At 44.3% G+C, this 20,251-nt stretch overlaps 1 protein-coding gene across 5 annotated transcripts in view; it reads left to right on the plus strand.

The window, feature by feature from the left end:
* Positions 1–20,251, plus strand: part of GDPD5 (glycerophosphodiester phosphodiesterase domain containing 5) — a 340,619-nt gene that overhangs the window by 265,198 nt on the left and 55,170 nt on the right. For all 5 annotated transcript variants that reach the window (XM_073334875.1, XM_073334846.1, XM_073334855.1 and 2 more), the window contains 3 exons: positions 8,134–8,232; positions 10,414–10,507; positions 20,019–20,164. In XM_073334875.1, the coding sequence (XP_073190976.1) occupies positions 8,134–8,232; positions 10,414–10,507; positions 20,019–20,164 (339 nt within the window). The remainder of the gene's footprint in view (positions 1–8,133; positions 8,233–10,413; positions 10,508–20,018; positions 20,165–20,251) is intronic.

Consider the following 20,251-nt stretch of genomic DNA (forward strand, 5'->3'; position numbering starts at 1 on the left):
CCTTCAGGATTTTTGAATCTCTGGTTGGAGAGCCGAGTTCAAAGAGGTTTAATGGTGGCAGGTTGGAGTCTCTTCTGCAGCAGGTATTATCTGAGCACTGCAAGAAAACATAAGTTAGGATGGCGAATGGCAAAATTAAGCACCAGACAGTTACTCCCTTTACTTCTGAAGCACACTAATATTTAGGTCTAGCTTATTATCTTATGCAGAAAAAGTCTGCAGGAGACAAGACAGTTCCTGAAGTTTGCTTTGCAGAGTTCCCACTTGATTATTCCGTTAAGGAGGGCTGGAGTTTCCCCCACCTGAGGAATGAACAAGAGGTTCAGCCCTGACAACCTAGAGATCTGAGATCTGCACGGCCCATGGATGTCCACACAAGCCCCCATGCCTCCATACTGCCCTTCTCGACTCCCGCAGACCCTTGTCTCCACAGCTCCTTGAAAGCTTTCCCTGGCAGTATCTATCCCAAAGCATTGCCTGAAGGAGACAAGGGGGCCATCTTGTTATGTGAGAGTCACAAATATAACTCCCCTTTGGCAAGTAAATGGAGAAACTGCACAGAGAATAAGTGACTTACCCATAGTCCTACAGTAAGTCAGTGGAGCAGCTGGCAATATGGCTATGCAGCACTTCCTGTTTTCAAAGCATTGCACAAGGAATCCTGATTGCTAGCTCCCTGCTCTAACCACTAGACTTCTTTACTAAGACAAAGCTTCCATGTGGGAGGGGGGTTGGGACCTGAACTCTGAGCAGTTGGTCTACCTTTTGCTTTCAGGGGACTAATTTCGCTAGTGGGGACTGTTACACAATCTAAAGATCGGGCATTAACTATATTGATTAATATATAATTCTTAAGACTTAAGAATCCCCAGTTATCGCTTTGATGGATGACAGGTTCTTGTCCCAAGATCAGGCCCAGTATTATTTAAATTATTATATAACTGGGAACCCCGATGTGCACAGGTGCAACACTTGCACTATAGGAACCCTTTTATATTTACGAGTTTAGTTTATTAATACATTTAGCACAGTCACAAACACCCCAACTCAGTAAGGTAGGTAGAGATACTATAGGATGTACCTCTGCACACCCGTCTACTTGTAGAACACCTGAAATGTTAGTCATTGTCTTCCTCATCACCATTGCCGTCTACAATATCACCAGTGGCCATCATTCTGGCACCTCCCAAGGACTACAGCTCTCTCTCCTACTGCCCCTAGGCTGGGATGTCACTTTCATAATAGGTTACGCTAACACTGTTATGTTGGATGCATATTCAGTGGGGGATTCCCCCCTTTCCTTATTTGTATTTCCTCATCTTACTAACGTTGTAGTGTCTTTTTTCTATATATTAGTCTATCCGTGATCTCAACTTACTATCATATACGTCAGTTTGTTACCATGGCCCTTTTGTGGTTAGGTATCACATTTGTTATTTCTTTCCTAACTAGTTATTTCAGTTCTTTCCAAGTTGTGGTGTACCTGTTACATTTAAAGGGGTATGAACTTAGGAAGCCCCCTATGCCAACCTACTTCAACGTATCCTCTATGTTAAGGTCACAGCTATATATGGGCCTTTATGCTTTAGCTCAGCACCATGTATCTAGGTGAAAGGTCCCAAACATATGAATGCTAATTTTGACTTAGTGCAACATACAGGATGTGGCCTGGGGGTCCCTTGAGTTACAGCCAAAATATCCTCTACTGTAGACCTATAAACCTAGTATAATAAAACAAATAATCAAACCCCTAAGAAACTTATAAGAAAAGATATATAGGCAAGCAAGCAGGCTAGCCTTAGATGTGTGTCGTGTACCTGTTATGTAGGTCAGTTCATTGCCAGGACACTTTTGTGGTTGACGCATGTACCTGTGGTCAGAACTTCCCCTTAAATTCTATTTTCAGCTCCCCAGGTTTTCTGTTGGGCTGTTGATCAGTGCAAAGTTTATCTGTTCAAAGATCATAGGCCTCAAGCCTTATACTAACTTGCTGAAGCTAATGTCTTATAGGATACAGGTCTGTACATTTCTTGCATTACTGCTGAATGTAATGCAAAGCAGAATATAATGCAAAGCAGTGAATGTAATAAAGGCAAGCTATAGCCCACTGGGCTAGAGAATAGCTCCCATTGTGAAGCTGATTTTAATTTTTAGTAACCAATTTGCAGCAAAGCACATCTGTGTGCCTTGTTTGATTTGCAAAAGCACACAGGATACAAGCTTCCATTTGCAGGTTATTATTTCATAGAGAGCACCAGCTTTGTGCTTGGCACTGTGCAGACCTGGAGAAAACATCCCCGCCCTGTTCCAAACAGCTTGCTGTGTAATTCAGACACATGCAATGTCATTCTGTGCTGTTCACAACGTACTGGAGAATGGTTCAGGCACAAAACGAGGAGGGTGTTGAAAGGTTTCATGAAAGATCTATGGTTTGAAGAGGGATGTGATGAGGTGTGAAGCAGGTCCCTGGAGGCACAAGGAAGGGAGCATTCCAATCATAAATGGTAGTGTGGAAAGAAGTTCTTAAGCCCATAGTGAGAGAAGGATAGCAAGTGGGGTGCTTGGGAGGATCTGAGGGTGTGTCTACACTGTGATTGAAAACCTGCAGCTGGCTCGGGCTCGTGGAGCTTGAGCTGAGGGGCTGATTAATTGCAGTGTAGACATTTAGGCTTAGGCTGCAGCCTGAGCTTGGGGGCCTTCCTGCCTCACAGGGTCCTATAGCCTGGGCTCAAGCCAGAAAATCTACACCGCAATTAAACATCCCCTTACCCTGAGTCAGTTGGCATGGGCCAGTGGCAGCTTTTTAATTGCAGTGTAGACATACCCATAAAGACCAGGAAGGGGGAGGGGTGTACTGTAGGCAGGGGAGGAGGTGTTGAGTCGTGAACTTGAAAGTGAGAGGAAGCTGGTGAACGAATTCGTGGATTGGCCCAAAACCAAGCAAAATTTGGCAACTTTGGCTGTGTCTTGATTTGCATTTTCAGGTTCAGGTGAAATTTGGGGACCTCCAACCTCTGTAAATTGGAATAGAAAAAGATGTCCATACACCAAAATCCACAGAGCTTAGCGGTGTATGGAAACACAAGTCTGCAGGAGAACAAGTGCTAGATGAAACACTACTAAGTGTAAAATATATATATATATATATATATACACACACACACACACACACATGCAATACACAAACGCATAATAATTGATTATGGGACAGGTCCTACAAGCTCTCAATACACAACTCCTGTTGAAATCAGTGGGAGTTCTGCACCCGGGGGGATTTTGCAGGATTGGACCTTTAACCAGCATATGTGCAGGGGATTTGAATTCTGCCACTTTCCTGTCTCTTTCCTCTTTCCAAAATGTGTTGCTGTTGGGAGGTGGTGGTGGGGAGGTAAAGAAGGGGGGCGGAGGATGTCTGCTGCTGAAAAACAAGTTGTTGATTCTGAGCACAACATATGTTTCTTGGCGAGGAGTCTGGTATTTTTCTGACACATTCCAGGTGGCTGGTGGGCTTGGGTGAGTAACACCAAAAGAGAAATATGTTACAGGGATCAATTGGTGATTGCTGCCCCCGCCACCCCTGTCCCTCACAAATTCCAAACCAGACTTGTCCGTTTCTTTCCCTTGAACTTTCCAGATGCTGCAAGGTGGGAGGCTGAGCGAAGGGGTGGGACCGCTGAAGGCCAGAATTTAAATTTGTGTCTTGGTTCTTTTTTGTTAACTTTGGATGGCTGAAATCCAATGCCATGTCAGGAAATATCTGCTCCATGCACTGTCAGGATGCAGTGGCCTGTATTTTCAGGGCAAGGAATCTGTGTTCAGATGAGGGTCTCTTCCATGATCCTATAAAGAGTTATGGATCATGGGCCAAGTTCAGAGGCCATGTGTAAGACAGTGTCAACTCCTTTAGACCAAAGGCTCTACCTTCACATGTACCTTCTTCCCACTCCTGTGTATTACTCCAGCTTGGTTTTCTTTGCATATCTGGGGTCTGAGAGGGGGAGGAGGGTTCAAGGGAGTCTGGCGCTACCTGTACACATCACCACTGAATTGGTCCCCAAGCTGGGAGCGAATCCGGCTATAACTCTCAAGCATTCTGTTAATTGCCATCCACTTGGCTGATGTACGCAGGCAGAACACTTTTGCCGTTTCCCCCAAAGCTTTTTTGCCCAAGCAGATGAGTTGAAGGTAAGCGGAGTGGCGATCAGTGTGCCTTCGTAGTTCTGTCGTCAGGGTAAGGGCCTCGGGGTGGGATACTTCTGTTCACAGGCTGCCTGGATCAAATGCATACCCCTCTATCCCTGCTATTACATCCTGCCCAGAGCCCCTGAATGGGATGTAACAGTAACCAGCAGATACAGGTGCTAAAAGGAATGAATCATGAACACTGTTAAGGGACATACAGACAGAATACAAGCAGCCTTCTATATGTTGCTGAGCACTTCCTCCCAGATGATCTGCTAGAGCAGAGAGCACAACAGGAAGGTCGCTAGTCACATCGGTATTTGTGTAATTCCACCTACTCCAGCAACCCATGAAGGCTCACACAATCCGAACCGCCGTCAATGCACCTTTGGAATTCCCCACCTTTCTTATTGTTCATGTTGCAAAGACAACTAATCTCAGATTTCACTTCTCTGACCTGCGTAGGTTGAGTAAATCCAGTATGATCAGGAAATCACTGGAAATAATGCGCGAGGCCACCTCATTTGGTGGTGAACGGAGAGATTTTTGTCTTGGCCAGCCAATCCAAGACTTCCCCTCCCTCCCGTCTGAAGAAGGCCTCCCAAAGTTTAGAAATGGGTCCCTAAAATTCTTACCTATCAGACCTTCCTCTCCAGTGCAGTTCAGACCAAGTTTAGCCTTAATCCATCCCTGACCCCCTTAGTGTAAACTTCACCTCTTTCTTATGGGCAGCTGCTGAGAGAAATTTCACCCTGACCGTTCACGTAGGAATGAGAGGAAACCATATCATTGCACTCTTTTCTATTGCTCCATGAATGTTTATTGACCATTATGCTCGTGTTTGCGCACGCACCCATTCCTGTCACCAAGGACCTAGAGGCTGGTGTAAATTCATTGGTGTCTGACAAACTACACCAGTTGAGAATCTGCCCCTTACAGACTAAAAGCAAGCCATATGGTGATTGTTCAAGAGAAGGAGAGACGAGGTGGGTGAAGTAATATCTCTTATTGGTCCAGCTTTTGTTGGTGAGAGAGACAAGCTTCTTCAGGTCAGCTCTGCGTAAGCTCCAAAGCTGGTCTCTCTCACCAACAGAAGCTAGTTCAATAAAAATATTACCTCACCCACCTCGTCTCTGTAATATCCTGGGACCCACTTGGCTACAACAACAGTGCATGCAGGAGAAGGAGCGTACAGGGGTCATGCATGAGGAGGAACTGCTCAAAGGGGTGGATTAGAAAGAGTAGGGAGGGTGCATGGCAGATGAGGACATGGGAATTATTCTAGGCCCAGGAGAATTTCTTTCCCAGGTGAGAAGTATTTTACTCAGAAATAACAAGAACAGGTTTTTTGAAGGTTTTTTTTAAAAAAACAAGCAAACCCAACAATGAAAAAAAACCTCAGCTCTTTTCATGGCAATGGACAACGTGTCTTAAGTTCAAACAAATCCAGATAGTTGTAGGAGTTTTGTACTGTATGTTTTGTCTAACCTATGCTTTCTCTCTCAAAGACTTTTTGGTCTTTTTTTTGGCTCTGAAATTTTCTGTAAAGAATCCAGATCCAGCCAGTACATGAGATCAAGGCACAGAACAGCAGCATCCTCTGAATCTAGCCAGATGTACAGTGCAGACTGAGATAACAGATGGAAGAGAACAGTGTTCTGACGCATTTGCTACAATGTTCTTTGTGATAGAAATGATGGAAAAGACAGACATGGCAGGCTAAAGCTGTAAAGCTGAAGTTCTTTCTGTGCCATCATGAGGCTATTTTAACCTTTTGCCTTCAGTGAATCCAGTGATTTTTTTTTTTTTTTTGGTGCTGTGCATAGACTCGTTCATTCTGAATACGTCCAAATGTCTGCAAAAAGATGCACTGAAATACAGGGGGAAGCAATGCATTGGATTCTGCCTTTTTGGGGTGTTAGAGCTTCATAAAAAATCAAATAATAACACTAGCTAAAACTTGCTAGGTTCATCTACATAGCTCTTTCAGTGCACCTCAATGCAGATGAGCAAGGGTGTTGTTGCCATTTCAGATGGTGAGTCTCTCCCAGGGAAAGTCATGTTGAACTGTGCCCAGCTTTCAGAGGTGGCTGCTTATTGGCGTGTCCTTGTTGTGGTGTACATGTACACCACGGTGGTGTGTCAGCATGACACAATGCCAAACCGCTGTTTTGGAATCCTTTCACTTACTGCAAGCTAAATTTGGAGGACTGCTCTAATAAAAGTGGGAAGACCCTTGAAAATGCAGTGTAGATGACATCCCTTCACCTTTTTTATAGAGCACCTGACATCACTGATTTGGGAGCAAATGCCCTGGCTAGGGCTTTCCATGCTTACTGCTGAGAATCTAGTCCCACCTACTGATGCCAGTGAAATGTTCTTGTTTCATCAAATGTGTCTCAGTTGAATCATATTTTGAAGCCTGCTCCAAGAAGGGAAGAGAAAAAGACAATGGTCAATTTCATGGACTGTTTGAGTCTGGTAATCTGTCTGAATTAATAAACTAGTGAAGGATTTAAGGCTGAGTTTAACCAGTGATCAGTGTGGTTACTGCCAAGTTAATTTTTGTCCTGGGTGAAAAAAGATAGTTGACCTGTCTATAATCAGCCCTGCCTCACTACGCTGTGGGATGGGACTGGATTGTGATGTGGTTCTGTAGGAGAAAGTGGTGCAGTGTGTAACGCTGGTTACAGAATATGGTTAGAATGTAAGTGTGAGTGAATGGGAAGATTTGAGGCCGATTATACTATCTATACATAAAGCTGTTTTTCTTTTTGTATATACTTCCCCTTATGGGAAGCATTCATGTTTGTCCAGATCATCCCTTCTCCTATCTTAAAACAAAAAGAAAAGGTGGACTTGTGGCACCTTAGAGACTAACTAATTTAGTCTCTAAGGTGCCACGGGTCCTCCTTTTCTTTTTGCGGATACAGACTAACATGGCTGATACTCTGAAACCTATCTTAAAACAGTCACACGGCAAAATGTAATGTGTGTTGGTTCAAAATTAAGCTTGTGGTTTTGAATGAAAGTACTGTAGAATCTTTCCATTTCTGAAATATTTTTTGTGACATTTCCATGACTAGAGGCTTGCAACCCTGGTAGCCCATTCTCTACAGTCCTCTGCTAATCTTTGTGGATGAATAGTCCTTTTGATCCACCCAGGATACCATGTTGTCAATCCAAGATCTTTTTTCTGCCTTGTATTCTTCTGTCAATAACCTTCCCTTCCAGTGCCTGAAAACATGCATTGCCCACTAAATCCCTTAAAACGGGTCTTGCAAATTGAATCTCTCTCTTCATAGGGTCTCTAACTAGAGTTTGTTGAGTTCAGATCATCTCTAGTACCAAAACATCCTTTCAGCAAAGATCCATCGTTTTACCGAAATATGTGATGCCGAAAACATCATTTAGTGGAAACTCATTGAAAAGCAAAAATCAGGAGTTTCAAAATGGTCTTCAGAGGACTTTTTTCACAATATTGTTCCAACTAATATTTTCTATTTCAGCACCACCTTAGTTGCTAGGTACCTTTAACTTCCCTCCCTGTTGGATTGTTACAACCCATAGCCAAGAGGGTATCACTTGTATTTCAAGTGGGCTCTGTGTCCTGCCACTGCCGCTCTATTGCTAAAAAGAGTGCCGAATAGAGTGTCAGGATCTAAAAAGGAAAAGCATGCACTGGAAACACGCTTGTTGAAATGTCATTTGCTCTGAGACTGCCATTGCTTGCCCTTTGGCAAGTCACTTACTCTCTTTGTGCTACAGTTTGCCCATGTGTAAAATGAAGGTAATACCAAAATCCATCTCACAATGGTGTTGCCAGACTTACTTCCCCTTTGTAAAGCACTTAAAGAACCTCAGATGAAAGGTACTATGCTAAGCGGACTACACAGCAACAGTGTTCTTATTAGGGATTTGATTTGTAAATACTTTCTTCTTTTGTTTCAGATCGGCCTGATGGCGACCTTGGTAGTTACTGTAGTAACCATGTCTTCTATAGCACAACTTTGGGATGATGAATGGGAGATGGTAGTTATTTCAATGCAAGTAAGTTGCATAGTGCGTTTGGCTATTTAAAGCCTTGTTGCAAAGAACAGTGCTTGTTCTGTAGTTTTCAATACATAGGGTGAAATCCTTGCTCCCATCAGGTCAATGACACAACTCCCGTTGACTTCAGAAGGGCCAGGATTTTACCCATAGTCTCTATCTTTGGAGTTATTAGTTCTTATAAATCAGGCTGAAGCAGAGCTACAGAGCTGGACATATGAAATATTGATCTTGGATGTCACATAAAGCCCTCTGAAATCAATGACCTATTGGGCTGCATTAGTAGAAGCATTGCCAGCAGATCGAGGGAAGTGATTATTCCCCTCTATTCGGCACTGGTGAGGCCACATCTGGAGTAGTGTGTCCAGTTTTGGGTCCCTCCACTACAGAAAGGATGTGGACAAACTGGAGAGAGTCCAGCAGAAGGCAACAAAAATTATTAGGGGGCTGGGGCACATGACTTATGAGGAGAAGCTGAGGGAACTGGGCTTATTTAGTTTGCAGAAGAGAAGACTGAGGGGGATTTGATAGCTGTCTTCAACTATCTGAAGGGAGGTTCCGAAGAGGATGGAGCTAGGCTGTTCTCAGTGGTGGCAGATGACAGAACAAGGAGCAACGGTCTCAAGTTGCACTGGGGGAGGTCTAGGTTGGATATTAGGAAAAACTATTTCACTAGGAGGATGGTGAAGCACTGGAATGGGTTACTTAGGGAGGTATCTAGGTGGAGGTGGAATCTCTATCCTTAGAGGCTTTTAAGGCCTGGCTTGACAAAGCCCTGGCTGAGATGATTTAGTTGGGGTTGGCCCTGCTTTGAGCAGGGGGTTGGACTAGATGACCTTCTGAGGTCTCTTCCAACCCTAATCTTCTATGAGTCTATGATTCAATGAGACTCCAGCAAGCTCAATTAAGTAGTTATGTTGTTTCAGTTTGTGTAGCTGTGTCCCAAATTTTGAATCCTAGGAGTACAGACCTGGAGCTTTAAAATTTCTTCTGGCCTTAAAGGGGAATTTTTGGGGGGTGGGGGGTGTAATGTGCTTCTGTTTAAAAATTAATTAAAAGAAGACCCTTGATTTCTTCAGAGAAAGTGGAATTTTCATGTTGTAAGACAGGTGAATAATCGGGGGAAATTATTGCCAAATATTTTAGTGAATCCTGAATTGCTTTTTGAACAAGCCATTTTTTCACGTCTCTTTGTTCACTTCCCCAAAGATGTGTTTAGTGGTTTGGGTTGGGGTTAACTATCCTTTTTAGGAATACTCAGATGCATGCTCAAAGAAGGGGATGCATACACGAATAAGGCTATTCCCTATTTGTGGCAGAAGTGACTTCCCCTGGTTTCTGAAGATTTAGTCATGTAGTAAGGGAGTGGGAGCAGTACCATGTGACTAAGGAAACCAATCACACACAATGAAGAGTGAAGTGTCAAAGCATATACTAGATAGTACTTAGTCCTGCCATGAGTGCAGAGGACAGGACTAGATGACCTCTTGAGGTCCCTTCCAGTCCTATGATTCGACAGGTGGTGAACAGCCATCAGGCTATGCTGTGTGTAAAGTTGTTTGCTGGACAATCTAAAGAGCCAGAGTTTTATATTTATAATTAGTATTAATATTAGATAGCAGCAGCAGTGGTAAGGCGGGGGGGAAAGGTGATGGGAGTATGAAGACTAGGCTGCAAAATGTGGGTTTCCTCCTGCACTCTTGTGTGTTTAATCTGCTGTTTTAAGTAGGGCTCTGTTTCCAATAGATAGTGGCAGCAGGGGACCCTCACACTGGCCTTCCACTTGTGTTTAGAGTGCCAGAACTGCACAGCTTTGTGTTTTTTGATGTCCAAGCCACACTGGCAGGTTGAGGGTGGTGATGGCTGAAACTGGGTGCAGTCAAAAGCTGATGGAGGTGCAGGGACACCTGGAGCATGGGGTTGCATGCCTGACCATCTTGGCTAATAGTGATCGTTGGACCTATCCTACGTGAACGTAGAGCTACTTTGTTGCAGCAGCTAAAGAATGCATGGGATCTGTCTCAGAATGGGGTAGGCAGATTCCCTCTGGAAACTTCACTGTTCAGCCAAGAGCGCTTGTCTTAAGACTCTACTGTGTGTGTGTAATAACTGTTTGAAAAGTTAAGTGACGCTGCCTATAAAATACCTTTCATTCAGTCCTTTTTGTTTGTGTTCCCCTAGGCCACAGCTCCCTTTCTGCACATAGGAGCCCTGGCTGCAGTCACGGCCCTGTCTTGGTTGATAGCTGGGCAGTTTGCAAGAATGGAAAAAGCCAGTGAGTACCAACCAGACTTCACCTTGTTTGCCCACGTACTGCTGTCTACGTGTGTTCTGAGATATGTTTGGAGTGATGTGTTTTTAAAGAACAAGATTGGCTGTCAGCTGACAAGATCCTATTGTCAAGAACAGCTGATTGATCTAGGATTTGTGCCCTTGAAGCTACTTTCTCAGATCTTCAGACCCTCTACTGTTCAGAAGAACTGGGGGAGGTTATGGTCACTATCCTAGATAACTGGAGAAACTCGGCTGGAAGCAGGAGTGGGCTGGCCCAGTCAGGCAGCAGTAAGCCACTTACTGTTTTTCTACCAGTAGACGCACACTATAACTGAAGGATGTGAAAAAGCATTTTCTGAAGCCTTTTTTGTTTTAAGACTTCCCCAGCAGCAAGAAAGAAGTTAATTACACCATGCTCCAGCAGAGTGATGTGTTCTTACGTATACAGTTTAACCACAAAACCCTCAACCCAAGACATCTCACTGACTCCCCATTCATTTCAGTTCATAAATACCATCCTTGTTTTTAAAAGCCTTCATGTGCTTATTGCTTGTATTACAGTAGTGCCTACAGGCCCCAGTTGAGATCTGGCCCCATAACTCTGTCAGTGGTTCTCAACCCATGAGCCACTTTTGTGGCCCAATCAGCATGGAGCTACGGCTTATGTGACATTCTCAGGGCCATACTGGTAGTATATATATTTTGTGGATAAGGCCCATGTAACACACAGAGAGCTGCATATGCGACCCACAGTGGTTAAAAGGTTGAGAACCACTGCTCTATATACTGCACAAATGCATAGTGAGACACTGTCCAGGCTTCAAAGAACATAATCTAAGGAGACAAAGGTAGAAAGAGCAGAAAGGCGAGTGGTAGAGATGGGAATCGAACCTATAATTGGTTAAGAGATAGCAAACAAAGGATAGGAATAAATGATCCGTTTTCACAATGGAAAGCAGGGTCCCCTGAGGATCTGTACTTGGACCAGTGCTGTTCAACATATTCATAAATTATCTGAAAAAAGGGGTGAACGGTGAGCTGGCAAAGTTTACAAATGATACAAAATTACTCAAGATAGTTAAGTCCAAAGCTGACTGCGAAGAGCTACAAAGGCATCTCACTAAATTGGGTGACTGGGCAAGAAAATGGCAGATGATATTCAGTGTTGATGAGTACAAAGTAATGCATATTCGAAAAATAATCCCAATTATGCATATAAAATGATGGGGTCTAAATTAGCGTTGCAACTCAAGAAAGAGATCTAGAAGTCATTGTGGAGAGTTCTCTGAAAACATCCACTCAATGTGCAGAGGCAGTCAAAAAAAAGTGAACAGGATGTTAGGAACCATTAGGAAAGGGATAGATAATAAAACAGGAGATATCACAATGTGACTCTATTAATCCATGGTGCGCCAACACCTGGAATACTGCGTGCAGTTCTAGTCACCTCCATCTCAAAAAATATATATTAGAATTGGAAATGGTGCAGAGAATGGCAACAAAAATGATTAGGGGCAGCTTCTGTGTGAGAAAAGGTGAAAAGATTGGGACTGTTCATCTTAGACGACTTAAGGGGGGATATGATGGAGGTCTATAAAATCATGACTGATGTGGAGAAAGTGAATAAGGAAGTGTTATCCCTTCACGTAACACAAGAACTAAGGGTTGCCTGATGAAATTAATAGGCAGCAGGTTTAAAAGGAACAAAAGGATGTACTTCCTCACACGACACCCAATGAACATGTGGAACTCATTGCCAGGGGATGTTGTGAAGGCCAAAAGTATAAGTGAATTCAGAAAAGAATTAGATCAGTTCATGAAGGATAGGTCCATCAGTGGCTGTTAGCCAAGATGGTTAGGGCCACAACCCCGTACTCCAGGTGTCCCTAAACCTCCAGCTGCCAGGACTGGATGATGGGATGGATAACTTGATAATTGTTGTTTTGTTCATTCCCTCTGAAGCATCTGGCACTGGCCACTCTCCGAGACAGGCTACTGAGCTAGATGGACCATTGATCTGACTCAGTATGGCCGTTCTTATGTTCTTAATCCAGTTCTCCTGACTCCTAGTCCAGTGCCCTGTCCACTAGATGAAACTGCCTCTCCTCTAATCTAGCTTCATGTGTAATCTATCCAATCTCATGGGCCTTGGAGCTTTCTGCTGCCTTCACCATTCTTTCAGTTCGCCTGGCACTAGCCACCTCTCTTTGCCTTCAGCAAATATCAAATATATTTTCTGAAGGGTTCAACTATAGAGCCTATGAAATTACTGTGTTAATGCTATAAAAATTCTTTTAATTAGTAATTGAAGGGTAGTGTGAAATGCAAGCCTTGGGAGGGTTTGGCAGTACTTACAAAAAAATTGCCAAGAAGTAGGTGTTGAGTATGTGGAAGCAGCGGCTGAGTGAGAGGAAGAATATTAAACATGTAAAGAATTCATATTAAGAGAGATTTCTCCAAAGGAAAATTTGCTGTAGTTTAATTTACAAATGGAAAAGGTGTACCTGTTCAACAAAGAAAAGAAAAGAAATAATAAAATAAAATACAGTGTGTAATTATTCTGCCAGTCCAGGTGGGAGGAACTGTCTACGAGAGTAGATAATACGTGTTCCTTGAAGTTCTCTTCTCTGTATTGTGCTCTTAGCTAAGCCAGGAAAAATTGCCACTTATTAGCTCTATTTCCTCATATTAAAACTTTACAACAGCCTAAGGCACCGTTCATAGAGTAACTTCCCCTCTTACACCATAACATCACAAAATGCCTTGTATATTCAGGGATCATTTTACCCATCACTGAAATGCAGCCACCTCAGGGGTACAATGCAGCAGCTCTTCAGTGGTACAAACCTGCATCACGCTGCAGTGTAAGACAGGAAGCAAAGAACACTTCATCAATGGAAAGTGCTAGGGGAAAGTAAGGAATGCGAACACAAATCCACAGCACAAGGAGAAAGTTGCATCTGTCTTGCCTGCCTGACCATAGTCATTTGTAGACGTACTGGCTGTTGCCCACTGTCATTGGCACAGGAGTCTACGGTTCCTGTCCCTTTTCAGGCATCAGACTCTTTAGCTGTTCTTTTCCCCAAATCCAGAAAAACCAGCTCAAAATAAATGGTCTCTTTATAGCTCTTGTTGTTTATAAGTTCCTTCCTCTCTCAGAACTCACCCAGAAGGCTTCCAAGGCCAAACCCAAGACACAGGATTAAAAGAAGCAATAAAAGCAGTGAGGCGACGGGAGGAGCTCTGCCAATGAACTCGTTCAGGAAACCAGATAAAATGGGGTGGGAAGGAGGGGGCTCCTCACCAAGGCAGAAAAGAAAGGAGAGGAGAAATGTACTCTGAGAAACAGCATTGTCTGTGTCTGCCTCCAGAGTATCAAATGTCTGTTGGTGATTACAGAAGAGAACAACCCCCTTCGCTTTCCCCCAAGGTCTTCATTGCACAAGCAGATAAATACTCTACAGAGCTGAGAAACTGCAGGTAGATTTTTTTCTAGCCGTCTTGGTTTGATCATAAAATGTGAACCTTTATTTTTCAAGTCAAGGCAACTTACTGCTGGTGAAAAGGGCTGGAGGCTAATGGGCTCCAGTCATCTCCAGAACAGGAACATGACAGATGAGAGATGCCTGATGCGCTCTCTCTGTTCTTACACAGTATCCTTCTCTGTAGTATCTCGGAGCTTCTTATACACTCAAGAATTCATCATCCTAAAGCCCCTGTGACCTTGGGAAGTGCAATCCCCAGTTTGTCAGAGATTGTGGCTTGCCCAAGATCATGTAGGAAGCTGGCTGTGATTTCCAATAAGGAGCTAGTTGTTGGTGAATGTTGTGGTGTGGGAATAGAACCCTAAACCTCGTGAGTCCCAGTCCGGTGAGTCACCCACAAGGCCACCCTCCAGTGGGACATAATGCTGAGCTGAAGGAACTGCCTTTGGGAGGCGAGACGCTAGTTCAGATGCCATGTACATTCAGTCTGTGGCCTTTTGCTGAGATGACTCACAAAGGAGCTAGCTGTGGCGATTTTGCAGTGTGGTGCACAGACACTAGTCTCTGCACGTGGAGGATCCCCCTCCATGCACAGTTCTGCCCGTTTTGACACACAAGTTTGGCTGCTGCCTGCAATGGACTGTCCCACCCCGCCCTGCCTTTCCCATTGCTCAGCCCCGCAAAGAGCCCCTGTGGCATCAAGGATCTACATGTGAGCAGGATGTGACAGGCTGGGGGCTATCCCCTACCAGCCCCATGTGGGGATCTACTTAAAACTGGTGCTGTCCTAACTTCCAAGTGGACTCTTTCTGTGATGTGAAGACACCCTTAGGGTAGGTTGCCAGGAGCAGCGATCAGCAGGGGTATTCCTGACAGGGAGGTGGGGGTGAGGGCGCAATGGCCTGGAACCACTGTGGAGACACAGGGCCTCCATGCTAATCACCCTGGCCTCTGACAAGTCCTCCAGGATATGAGTGCCTGGCTGGCAACCCCCTAGCTTTGTCCACGGAGTGGATGGAGGCAACTTTAGGTGAAAAAACTCCTAGGAAACTCCACCAGGGGAATCGCACATATGACTTTCCACACAGTGGGATGGTCGCTAGAAATGGGACTGAGATTGGAACACAGTTTGTCATACCACATGTCTTTTAACAGCCACAGTGACTTTGCTCATGACTCACCTGGACCCTATAGGTGAAAGGCTTGCTGCTTTTCCATCACATACGCTCTGATTCATCCGATTCCACCCATAAACAGGGGTTGCTGGGACTCCCATTCCCCATGGCGTATGTATATGCCAGTAGTGTGTCTGGTTTTCTGTAACCACAAACACTTTCCAATCTAACTCAGAAATAGTTTTGATCCTTTATCAAACTCTGCCAGGCTACTTTGGAGTGGTACCCGCCATCCCTTGACATGCCAGGCACATCTTGTTATAAAAACAGACTTCTCGCTTTGTCTCCTAAATAATGTACCTAAGTTCATGGGACTGCACCACAGTTAAAATGCTGTGTCCAGGAGGAATGTGGTCCCAAGATTCACGGTATTAAAAGGAAAGTGATGCCTTCAGCTGCCTCCCACATTACTCTGTGAGGTTTTCTAAAGAGATTAATGGGCTTCCTGGAAATGAACTTTACATTTTCCAGCATTTGTGGCTAATGGTGGGATTCAGCTTCAATCCCATTTCACAATGGTGCGCGTCCTGTGATCTATGCTGAGTGACATTGACCTTTCTCATGCAGGTCAGTGATCAAAATCTGTCCTAGCACATGTATTTCATTTGGTATTTGCCTAGGATTTGGATCACTGAGCTGCATCGGCTCAATCAGCAGAGGTGGATAGGAAAGGAAAGGGTCTTTCATACTGACAAAATGGGCTATTTGAGGCTTGGTGGAATCATAGTGTGTATTTCTGGGGCAGAGAAATCCAAGTGGAAAGAGCCATTATAGAGTAATCCATAGCAAATTGGAATTACCTGGAAGTTTCCAGTGATGTAATTTAGCTCCAGAGCACCACAACTATGTGATGCTGTACACCACGATGGCACCTAGTTTACTTATCTCCTGAGCGCTCGGGAAGGACTGGAGCTAATTTCTCTCCCACACTTACATTCTCGTCTAATTGATTGGCAAGTAGGTGCATGCTTGAACAAGGATATTAGATGGCAAAAGCAAAGGGCAGCTTATAACTTAGCAACTGAACATCTGTGTTCAAACCATTAACCAGACTTCCTGTGGCTGTTACTTCTCACAAGAAACAACCGCGGTATCATTGGTTTCAAGTGACTGTTAATAGCCCATCATGTTCAAAGCACCTATCATCCTAACTAATGCAGCTCGGTAGGGAGCTAGGAGTACCTCTGCAGTGGCTGTCAGCACCATCTTCTAAAGATTCCCATCTCATTTGAGTGAAGTCCTTGGCAGGCAAAGGAATGCTGCCCTTTGCAAAACGCAGGACTGAGAGTCAGGAGGTCTGGGTTTTGTTCCTGAATCGGCCATAGACTTCCGGTGTTGTCAACTCTCATGAGACTTGCAATGTTTGTTGTTTCTCTTAACGCCCCGGCTCCTGGAGTCAAGTAATTATGTGAATCTTATATTTTAATTGAAAGCTACATTTCTAGCTCTCATGATTGTAGAGAAAATCCTGAAAATGGGACCCAAATGTACTCCTGAGCCAAACGTCCTCGCCTTTTGAGCTTTGACTGGCGATTTTTTGGAATGCTTGGGGTAGGCAATGCTGACTTTGGGCAAGTCACTGAACCTCAGTTTTCTCCATTTGTGATACTTGCCTACCTGCCAGGAGAACTGTCACAATTTAATCCATTGGTTGAGACGTCTGAGATCCCGAGGTAGGAAGCCCTGTAGAAGGACAACATACTTTTTATTTATATTTACCACTTTTGCTACAATACTTAAACACTGTGTGTGTGTGTGTGTGTGTGTACTGCTTTTTCTCCACTGCTGTTGTAGCCATTGAGCTCAACTGCAATGAAAGCCAATCCCAAGGCAAGTTGGAGCCATTAGAGGGCAGCAGACATGGACTCTGACCCATTAGAAGCATTAGTCACTGCAAGCTGCATCTTTATCCAAGATATAGCGCTCCTGAGAGCAGCAGTGGGGGCTGCTTTGTAGGACTGACACACTTGACCTGGTCCCCGGGCTGGTCTCTGGACTCCCTGGTGTGACTATAAAAGTCTGGAGGGGTTACGCTTCCCAGGAGAGATACTGGAATACAAAGAACCGTGCTATAAACTAAAATATTCATAGTGTGGTGTAACATTTGGATTAAAACTTAACAAAGAGGGAGGCCTACAGTTTAAAACCCATAGTGGGTCTGTTCAATGTGTGGCGGCAGTCAAAAAAGCGAAGAGAAGAAAAGCGAAGAACCACCATTAGAGGGGATAGATAATAAGACAGAAAATATCATAATGCCAGTATATAAATCCCTGGTACGCCCACACCATGAATACTGTGTGCATTTCCGGGCACCCCATCTCAAAAAAGTTACATTAGAACTGGAAAAACGACAGTGAAGGGCAACAAAAAATTATTAGAAGTATGCAATAGCTTCTGTATAAAAGAGATTAAAAAGCCTGGAACTGCTCAGCTTTGAAAAGAGACGAGGGGATATGATAGAGGTCTATAAAATCATGAATGGTATAAAAAAAGGAATAAGGAAGTGTTGTTTATCCCTTCTCATAATCCGTGAACCAAGGTCACCTGATGAAATTAATAGGCAGCAGATTTAATACAAACTAAAGGAAGTACTTCTTGCCCCAATGCAGTCAATCTGAGGAACTCGTTGCCAGAGGATGCAGTGAACGCCAAAAGTATAACTAGGTTAAAAAAGGTTTCAGAGTAACAGCCGTGTTAGTCTGTATTCGCAAAAAGAAAAGGAGTACTTGTGGCACCTTAGAGACTAACCAATTTATTTGAGCATGAGCTTTCGTGAGCTACAGCTCACTTTGGATGGGCTATTACCAGCAGGAGAATGAATTTGTGTGTGGGGGGTGGAGGGTGAGAGAACCTGGATTTGTGCTGGAAATGGCCCAACTTGATGATCACTTTAGATAAGCTATTACCAGCAGGACAGTGGGGTGGGAGGAGGTATTGTTTCATATTCTCTGTGTATATAAAGTCTGCTGCAGTTTCCACGGTATGCATCCGATGAAGTGAGCTGTAGCTCACGAAAGCTCATGCTCAAATAAATTGGTTAGTCTCTAAGGTGCCACAAGTACTCCTTTTCTTTTTAGGTTAAAAAATGACTTAGATCAGTTTATGGCAGGAGTCTGCAACCTTCGGCATGCGGCCCATCAGGAACGGCGAATCACAGTGAACCACAGCCACTGGAAGCTGCAGGGGGCCATGTCTGTGGACAATCAACGTAAACAAAATGTCTCATGGCCTGCCAACAGATTACCCTGATGGGCCACGTGCCGAAGGTTGCTGACCCCTGATTTATGGAGCGTAGGTCCATCAATGGGTATTAGCCAAGATGGTCAGGGATGCAACCCCATGCTCTGGGTGTCCCTAAGACGCTGACTGCCAGAAGCTCGGAGTGGATGACAAGGAGTGGATCACTTGATAATTGCCCTGCTCTATTCATTCCCTTTGAAGCATCTGGCATTGGCCAATGTCAGAAGACAGGATACTGGGCTAGATCAGCCATTGATCTGACCCAGGATGGCTGTTCTGATGCTCTTATGGGGCACTGTCTGACTCAAGGTGTCTACTGACTGCAAAACAATACAAATGTCCCCATCACTGTCCCTGCCAAACACTACACTCTATGGTTCTTTGCAACCTCAGTGCATCCCAGAGTATCTTCCCCCCTTTTTTTAATCCCACCAGAAGTCCCTCTGTTGTGCCCACCTTTCTTGTAATAAAGTTGATTACTTACAACCTCTCTAGAGTCTGACATTATGTCCCCTCAATCATCCAAAAGAACTTCTAAGGCCTGGTCTCCATTTAAAAAAAATTGCACCAGTTTAAATTGATTTCAAACTGGTGCAAATCCTTAATGTAAATGCAGCTAAACCACTTTAACTCTTGCTTGATGTTAGTTTGGTTTGCATGTAAATTAACAAATTATGCTATTTAAATGTGCCTACATTATTGTGGGTGTGCACCAGTTTAATTAGACTGATTTAAAACTAAAGTTAACCTGGTGCAGGCTTGGAAGTGATGCAGTCATAGAATCATAGAAGATTAAGGTTGGAAGAGACCTCAGGAGGTCATCTAGTCCAACCCCCTGCTCAAAGCAGGACCAACCCCAACTAAATCATCCCAGCCAGGGCTTTGCCAGTCCATCCATCTCTACACCTCCAAGACAAAAGACTGGGAGTCAGGACCGCTGGATTGTATTTCTGGCTCTCGCTGACCTTCAGCAAGTCACTTAGGGCTGGTCGTCTCTACGAAGTTAGGTTGGTTTAACTACATTGCTCAGGGTGTGAAAAATTTCACTCCTTGTGTGATGTAGTTCCAGCTATCTAAGCCCCAGTGTAGACACCACTCAGTACCTGAAAGAATTCTTCCATTGATGTAGCTACTGCCTTTTAGGGGTGTGGACTGCCTACGGTGCTGGGAGAACCCCTCCTGTCGGCACAGGTAGTGTGGACACCGAAGTGCTACAGCAGCGCCACTGTAGCGTTTCAAGTGCAAACAAAGCCTCAGAGAGGTGGATTGACTACAGGCATGGAAGCACCCCTTCTGTTCTTCTAGCAAATGTCTACATTACATCACTACAGCGGCGCTGCAGCTGTGCTGCTGAAGGGTTTCTAGTGTAGACATATCCTAAACCTCTGTGTGTGTTTGGTTTCCCTATCTGTAAAATGGTGGTAAAGCACTCTGAGACGCTGGAATGGGATGCACCACTGGCCAAATACAAAGCATTGCTATTCTTTGTAGCTGGAGGGAATTGCTATGGTTTGTCCATTATGTTCGGGGGAGCAGGACAATGTCTTTCGTTTGTTTTTTCTGGAGCGATTTGTTCTGAACCAGCATTTTCACTGGCTGCATTTGTGTTCAGCTTCACAGATGTTGATATTCATTGCATACTTTGCCATCGTAGTTGCACTTTACCTCGTTCCCCTCACTGTCTCTTCCCCTTGTATAATGGAGAAGAAGGACTTGGGACCAAAACCTGCCATCATTGGCCATCGTGGTGCACCAATGGTAAGTAGCTTCACGTTTTAATCAATTTGTCTGTGCTGGGTTTGGCTGCCCTGGAGACTAAAGTCTGCTATCCGTAGGACATGTGCA

Source organism: Lepidochelys kempii, chromosome 1 (assembly GCF_965140265.1).
Source record: "Lepidochelys kempii isolate rLepKem1 chromosome 1, rLepKem1.hap2, whole genome shotgun sequence".
Taxonomy (NCBI): Eukaryota; Metazoa; Chordata; order Testudines; family Cheloniidae; genus Lepidochelys; species Lepidochelys kempii.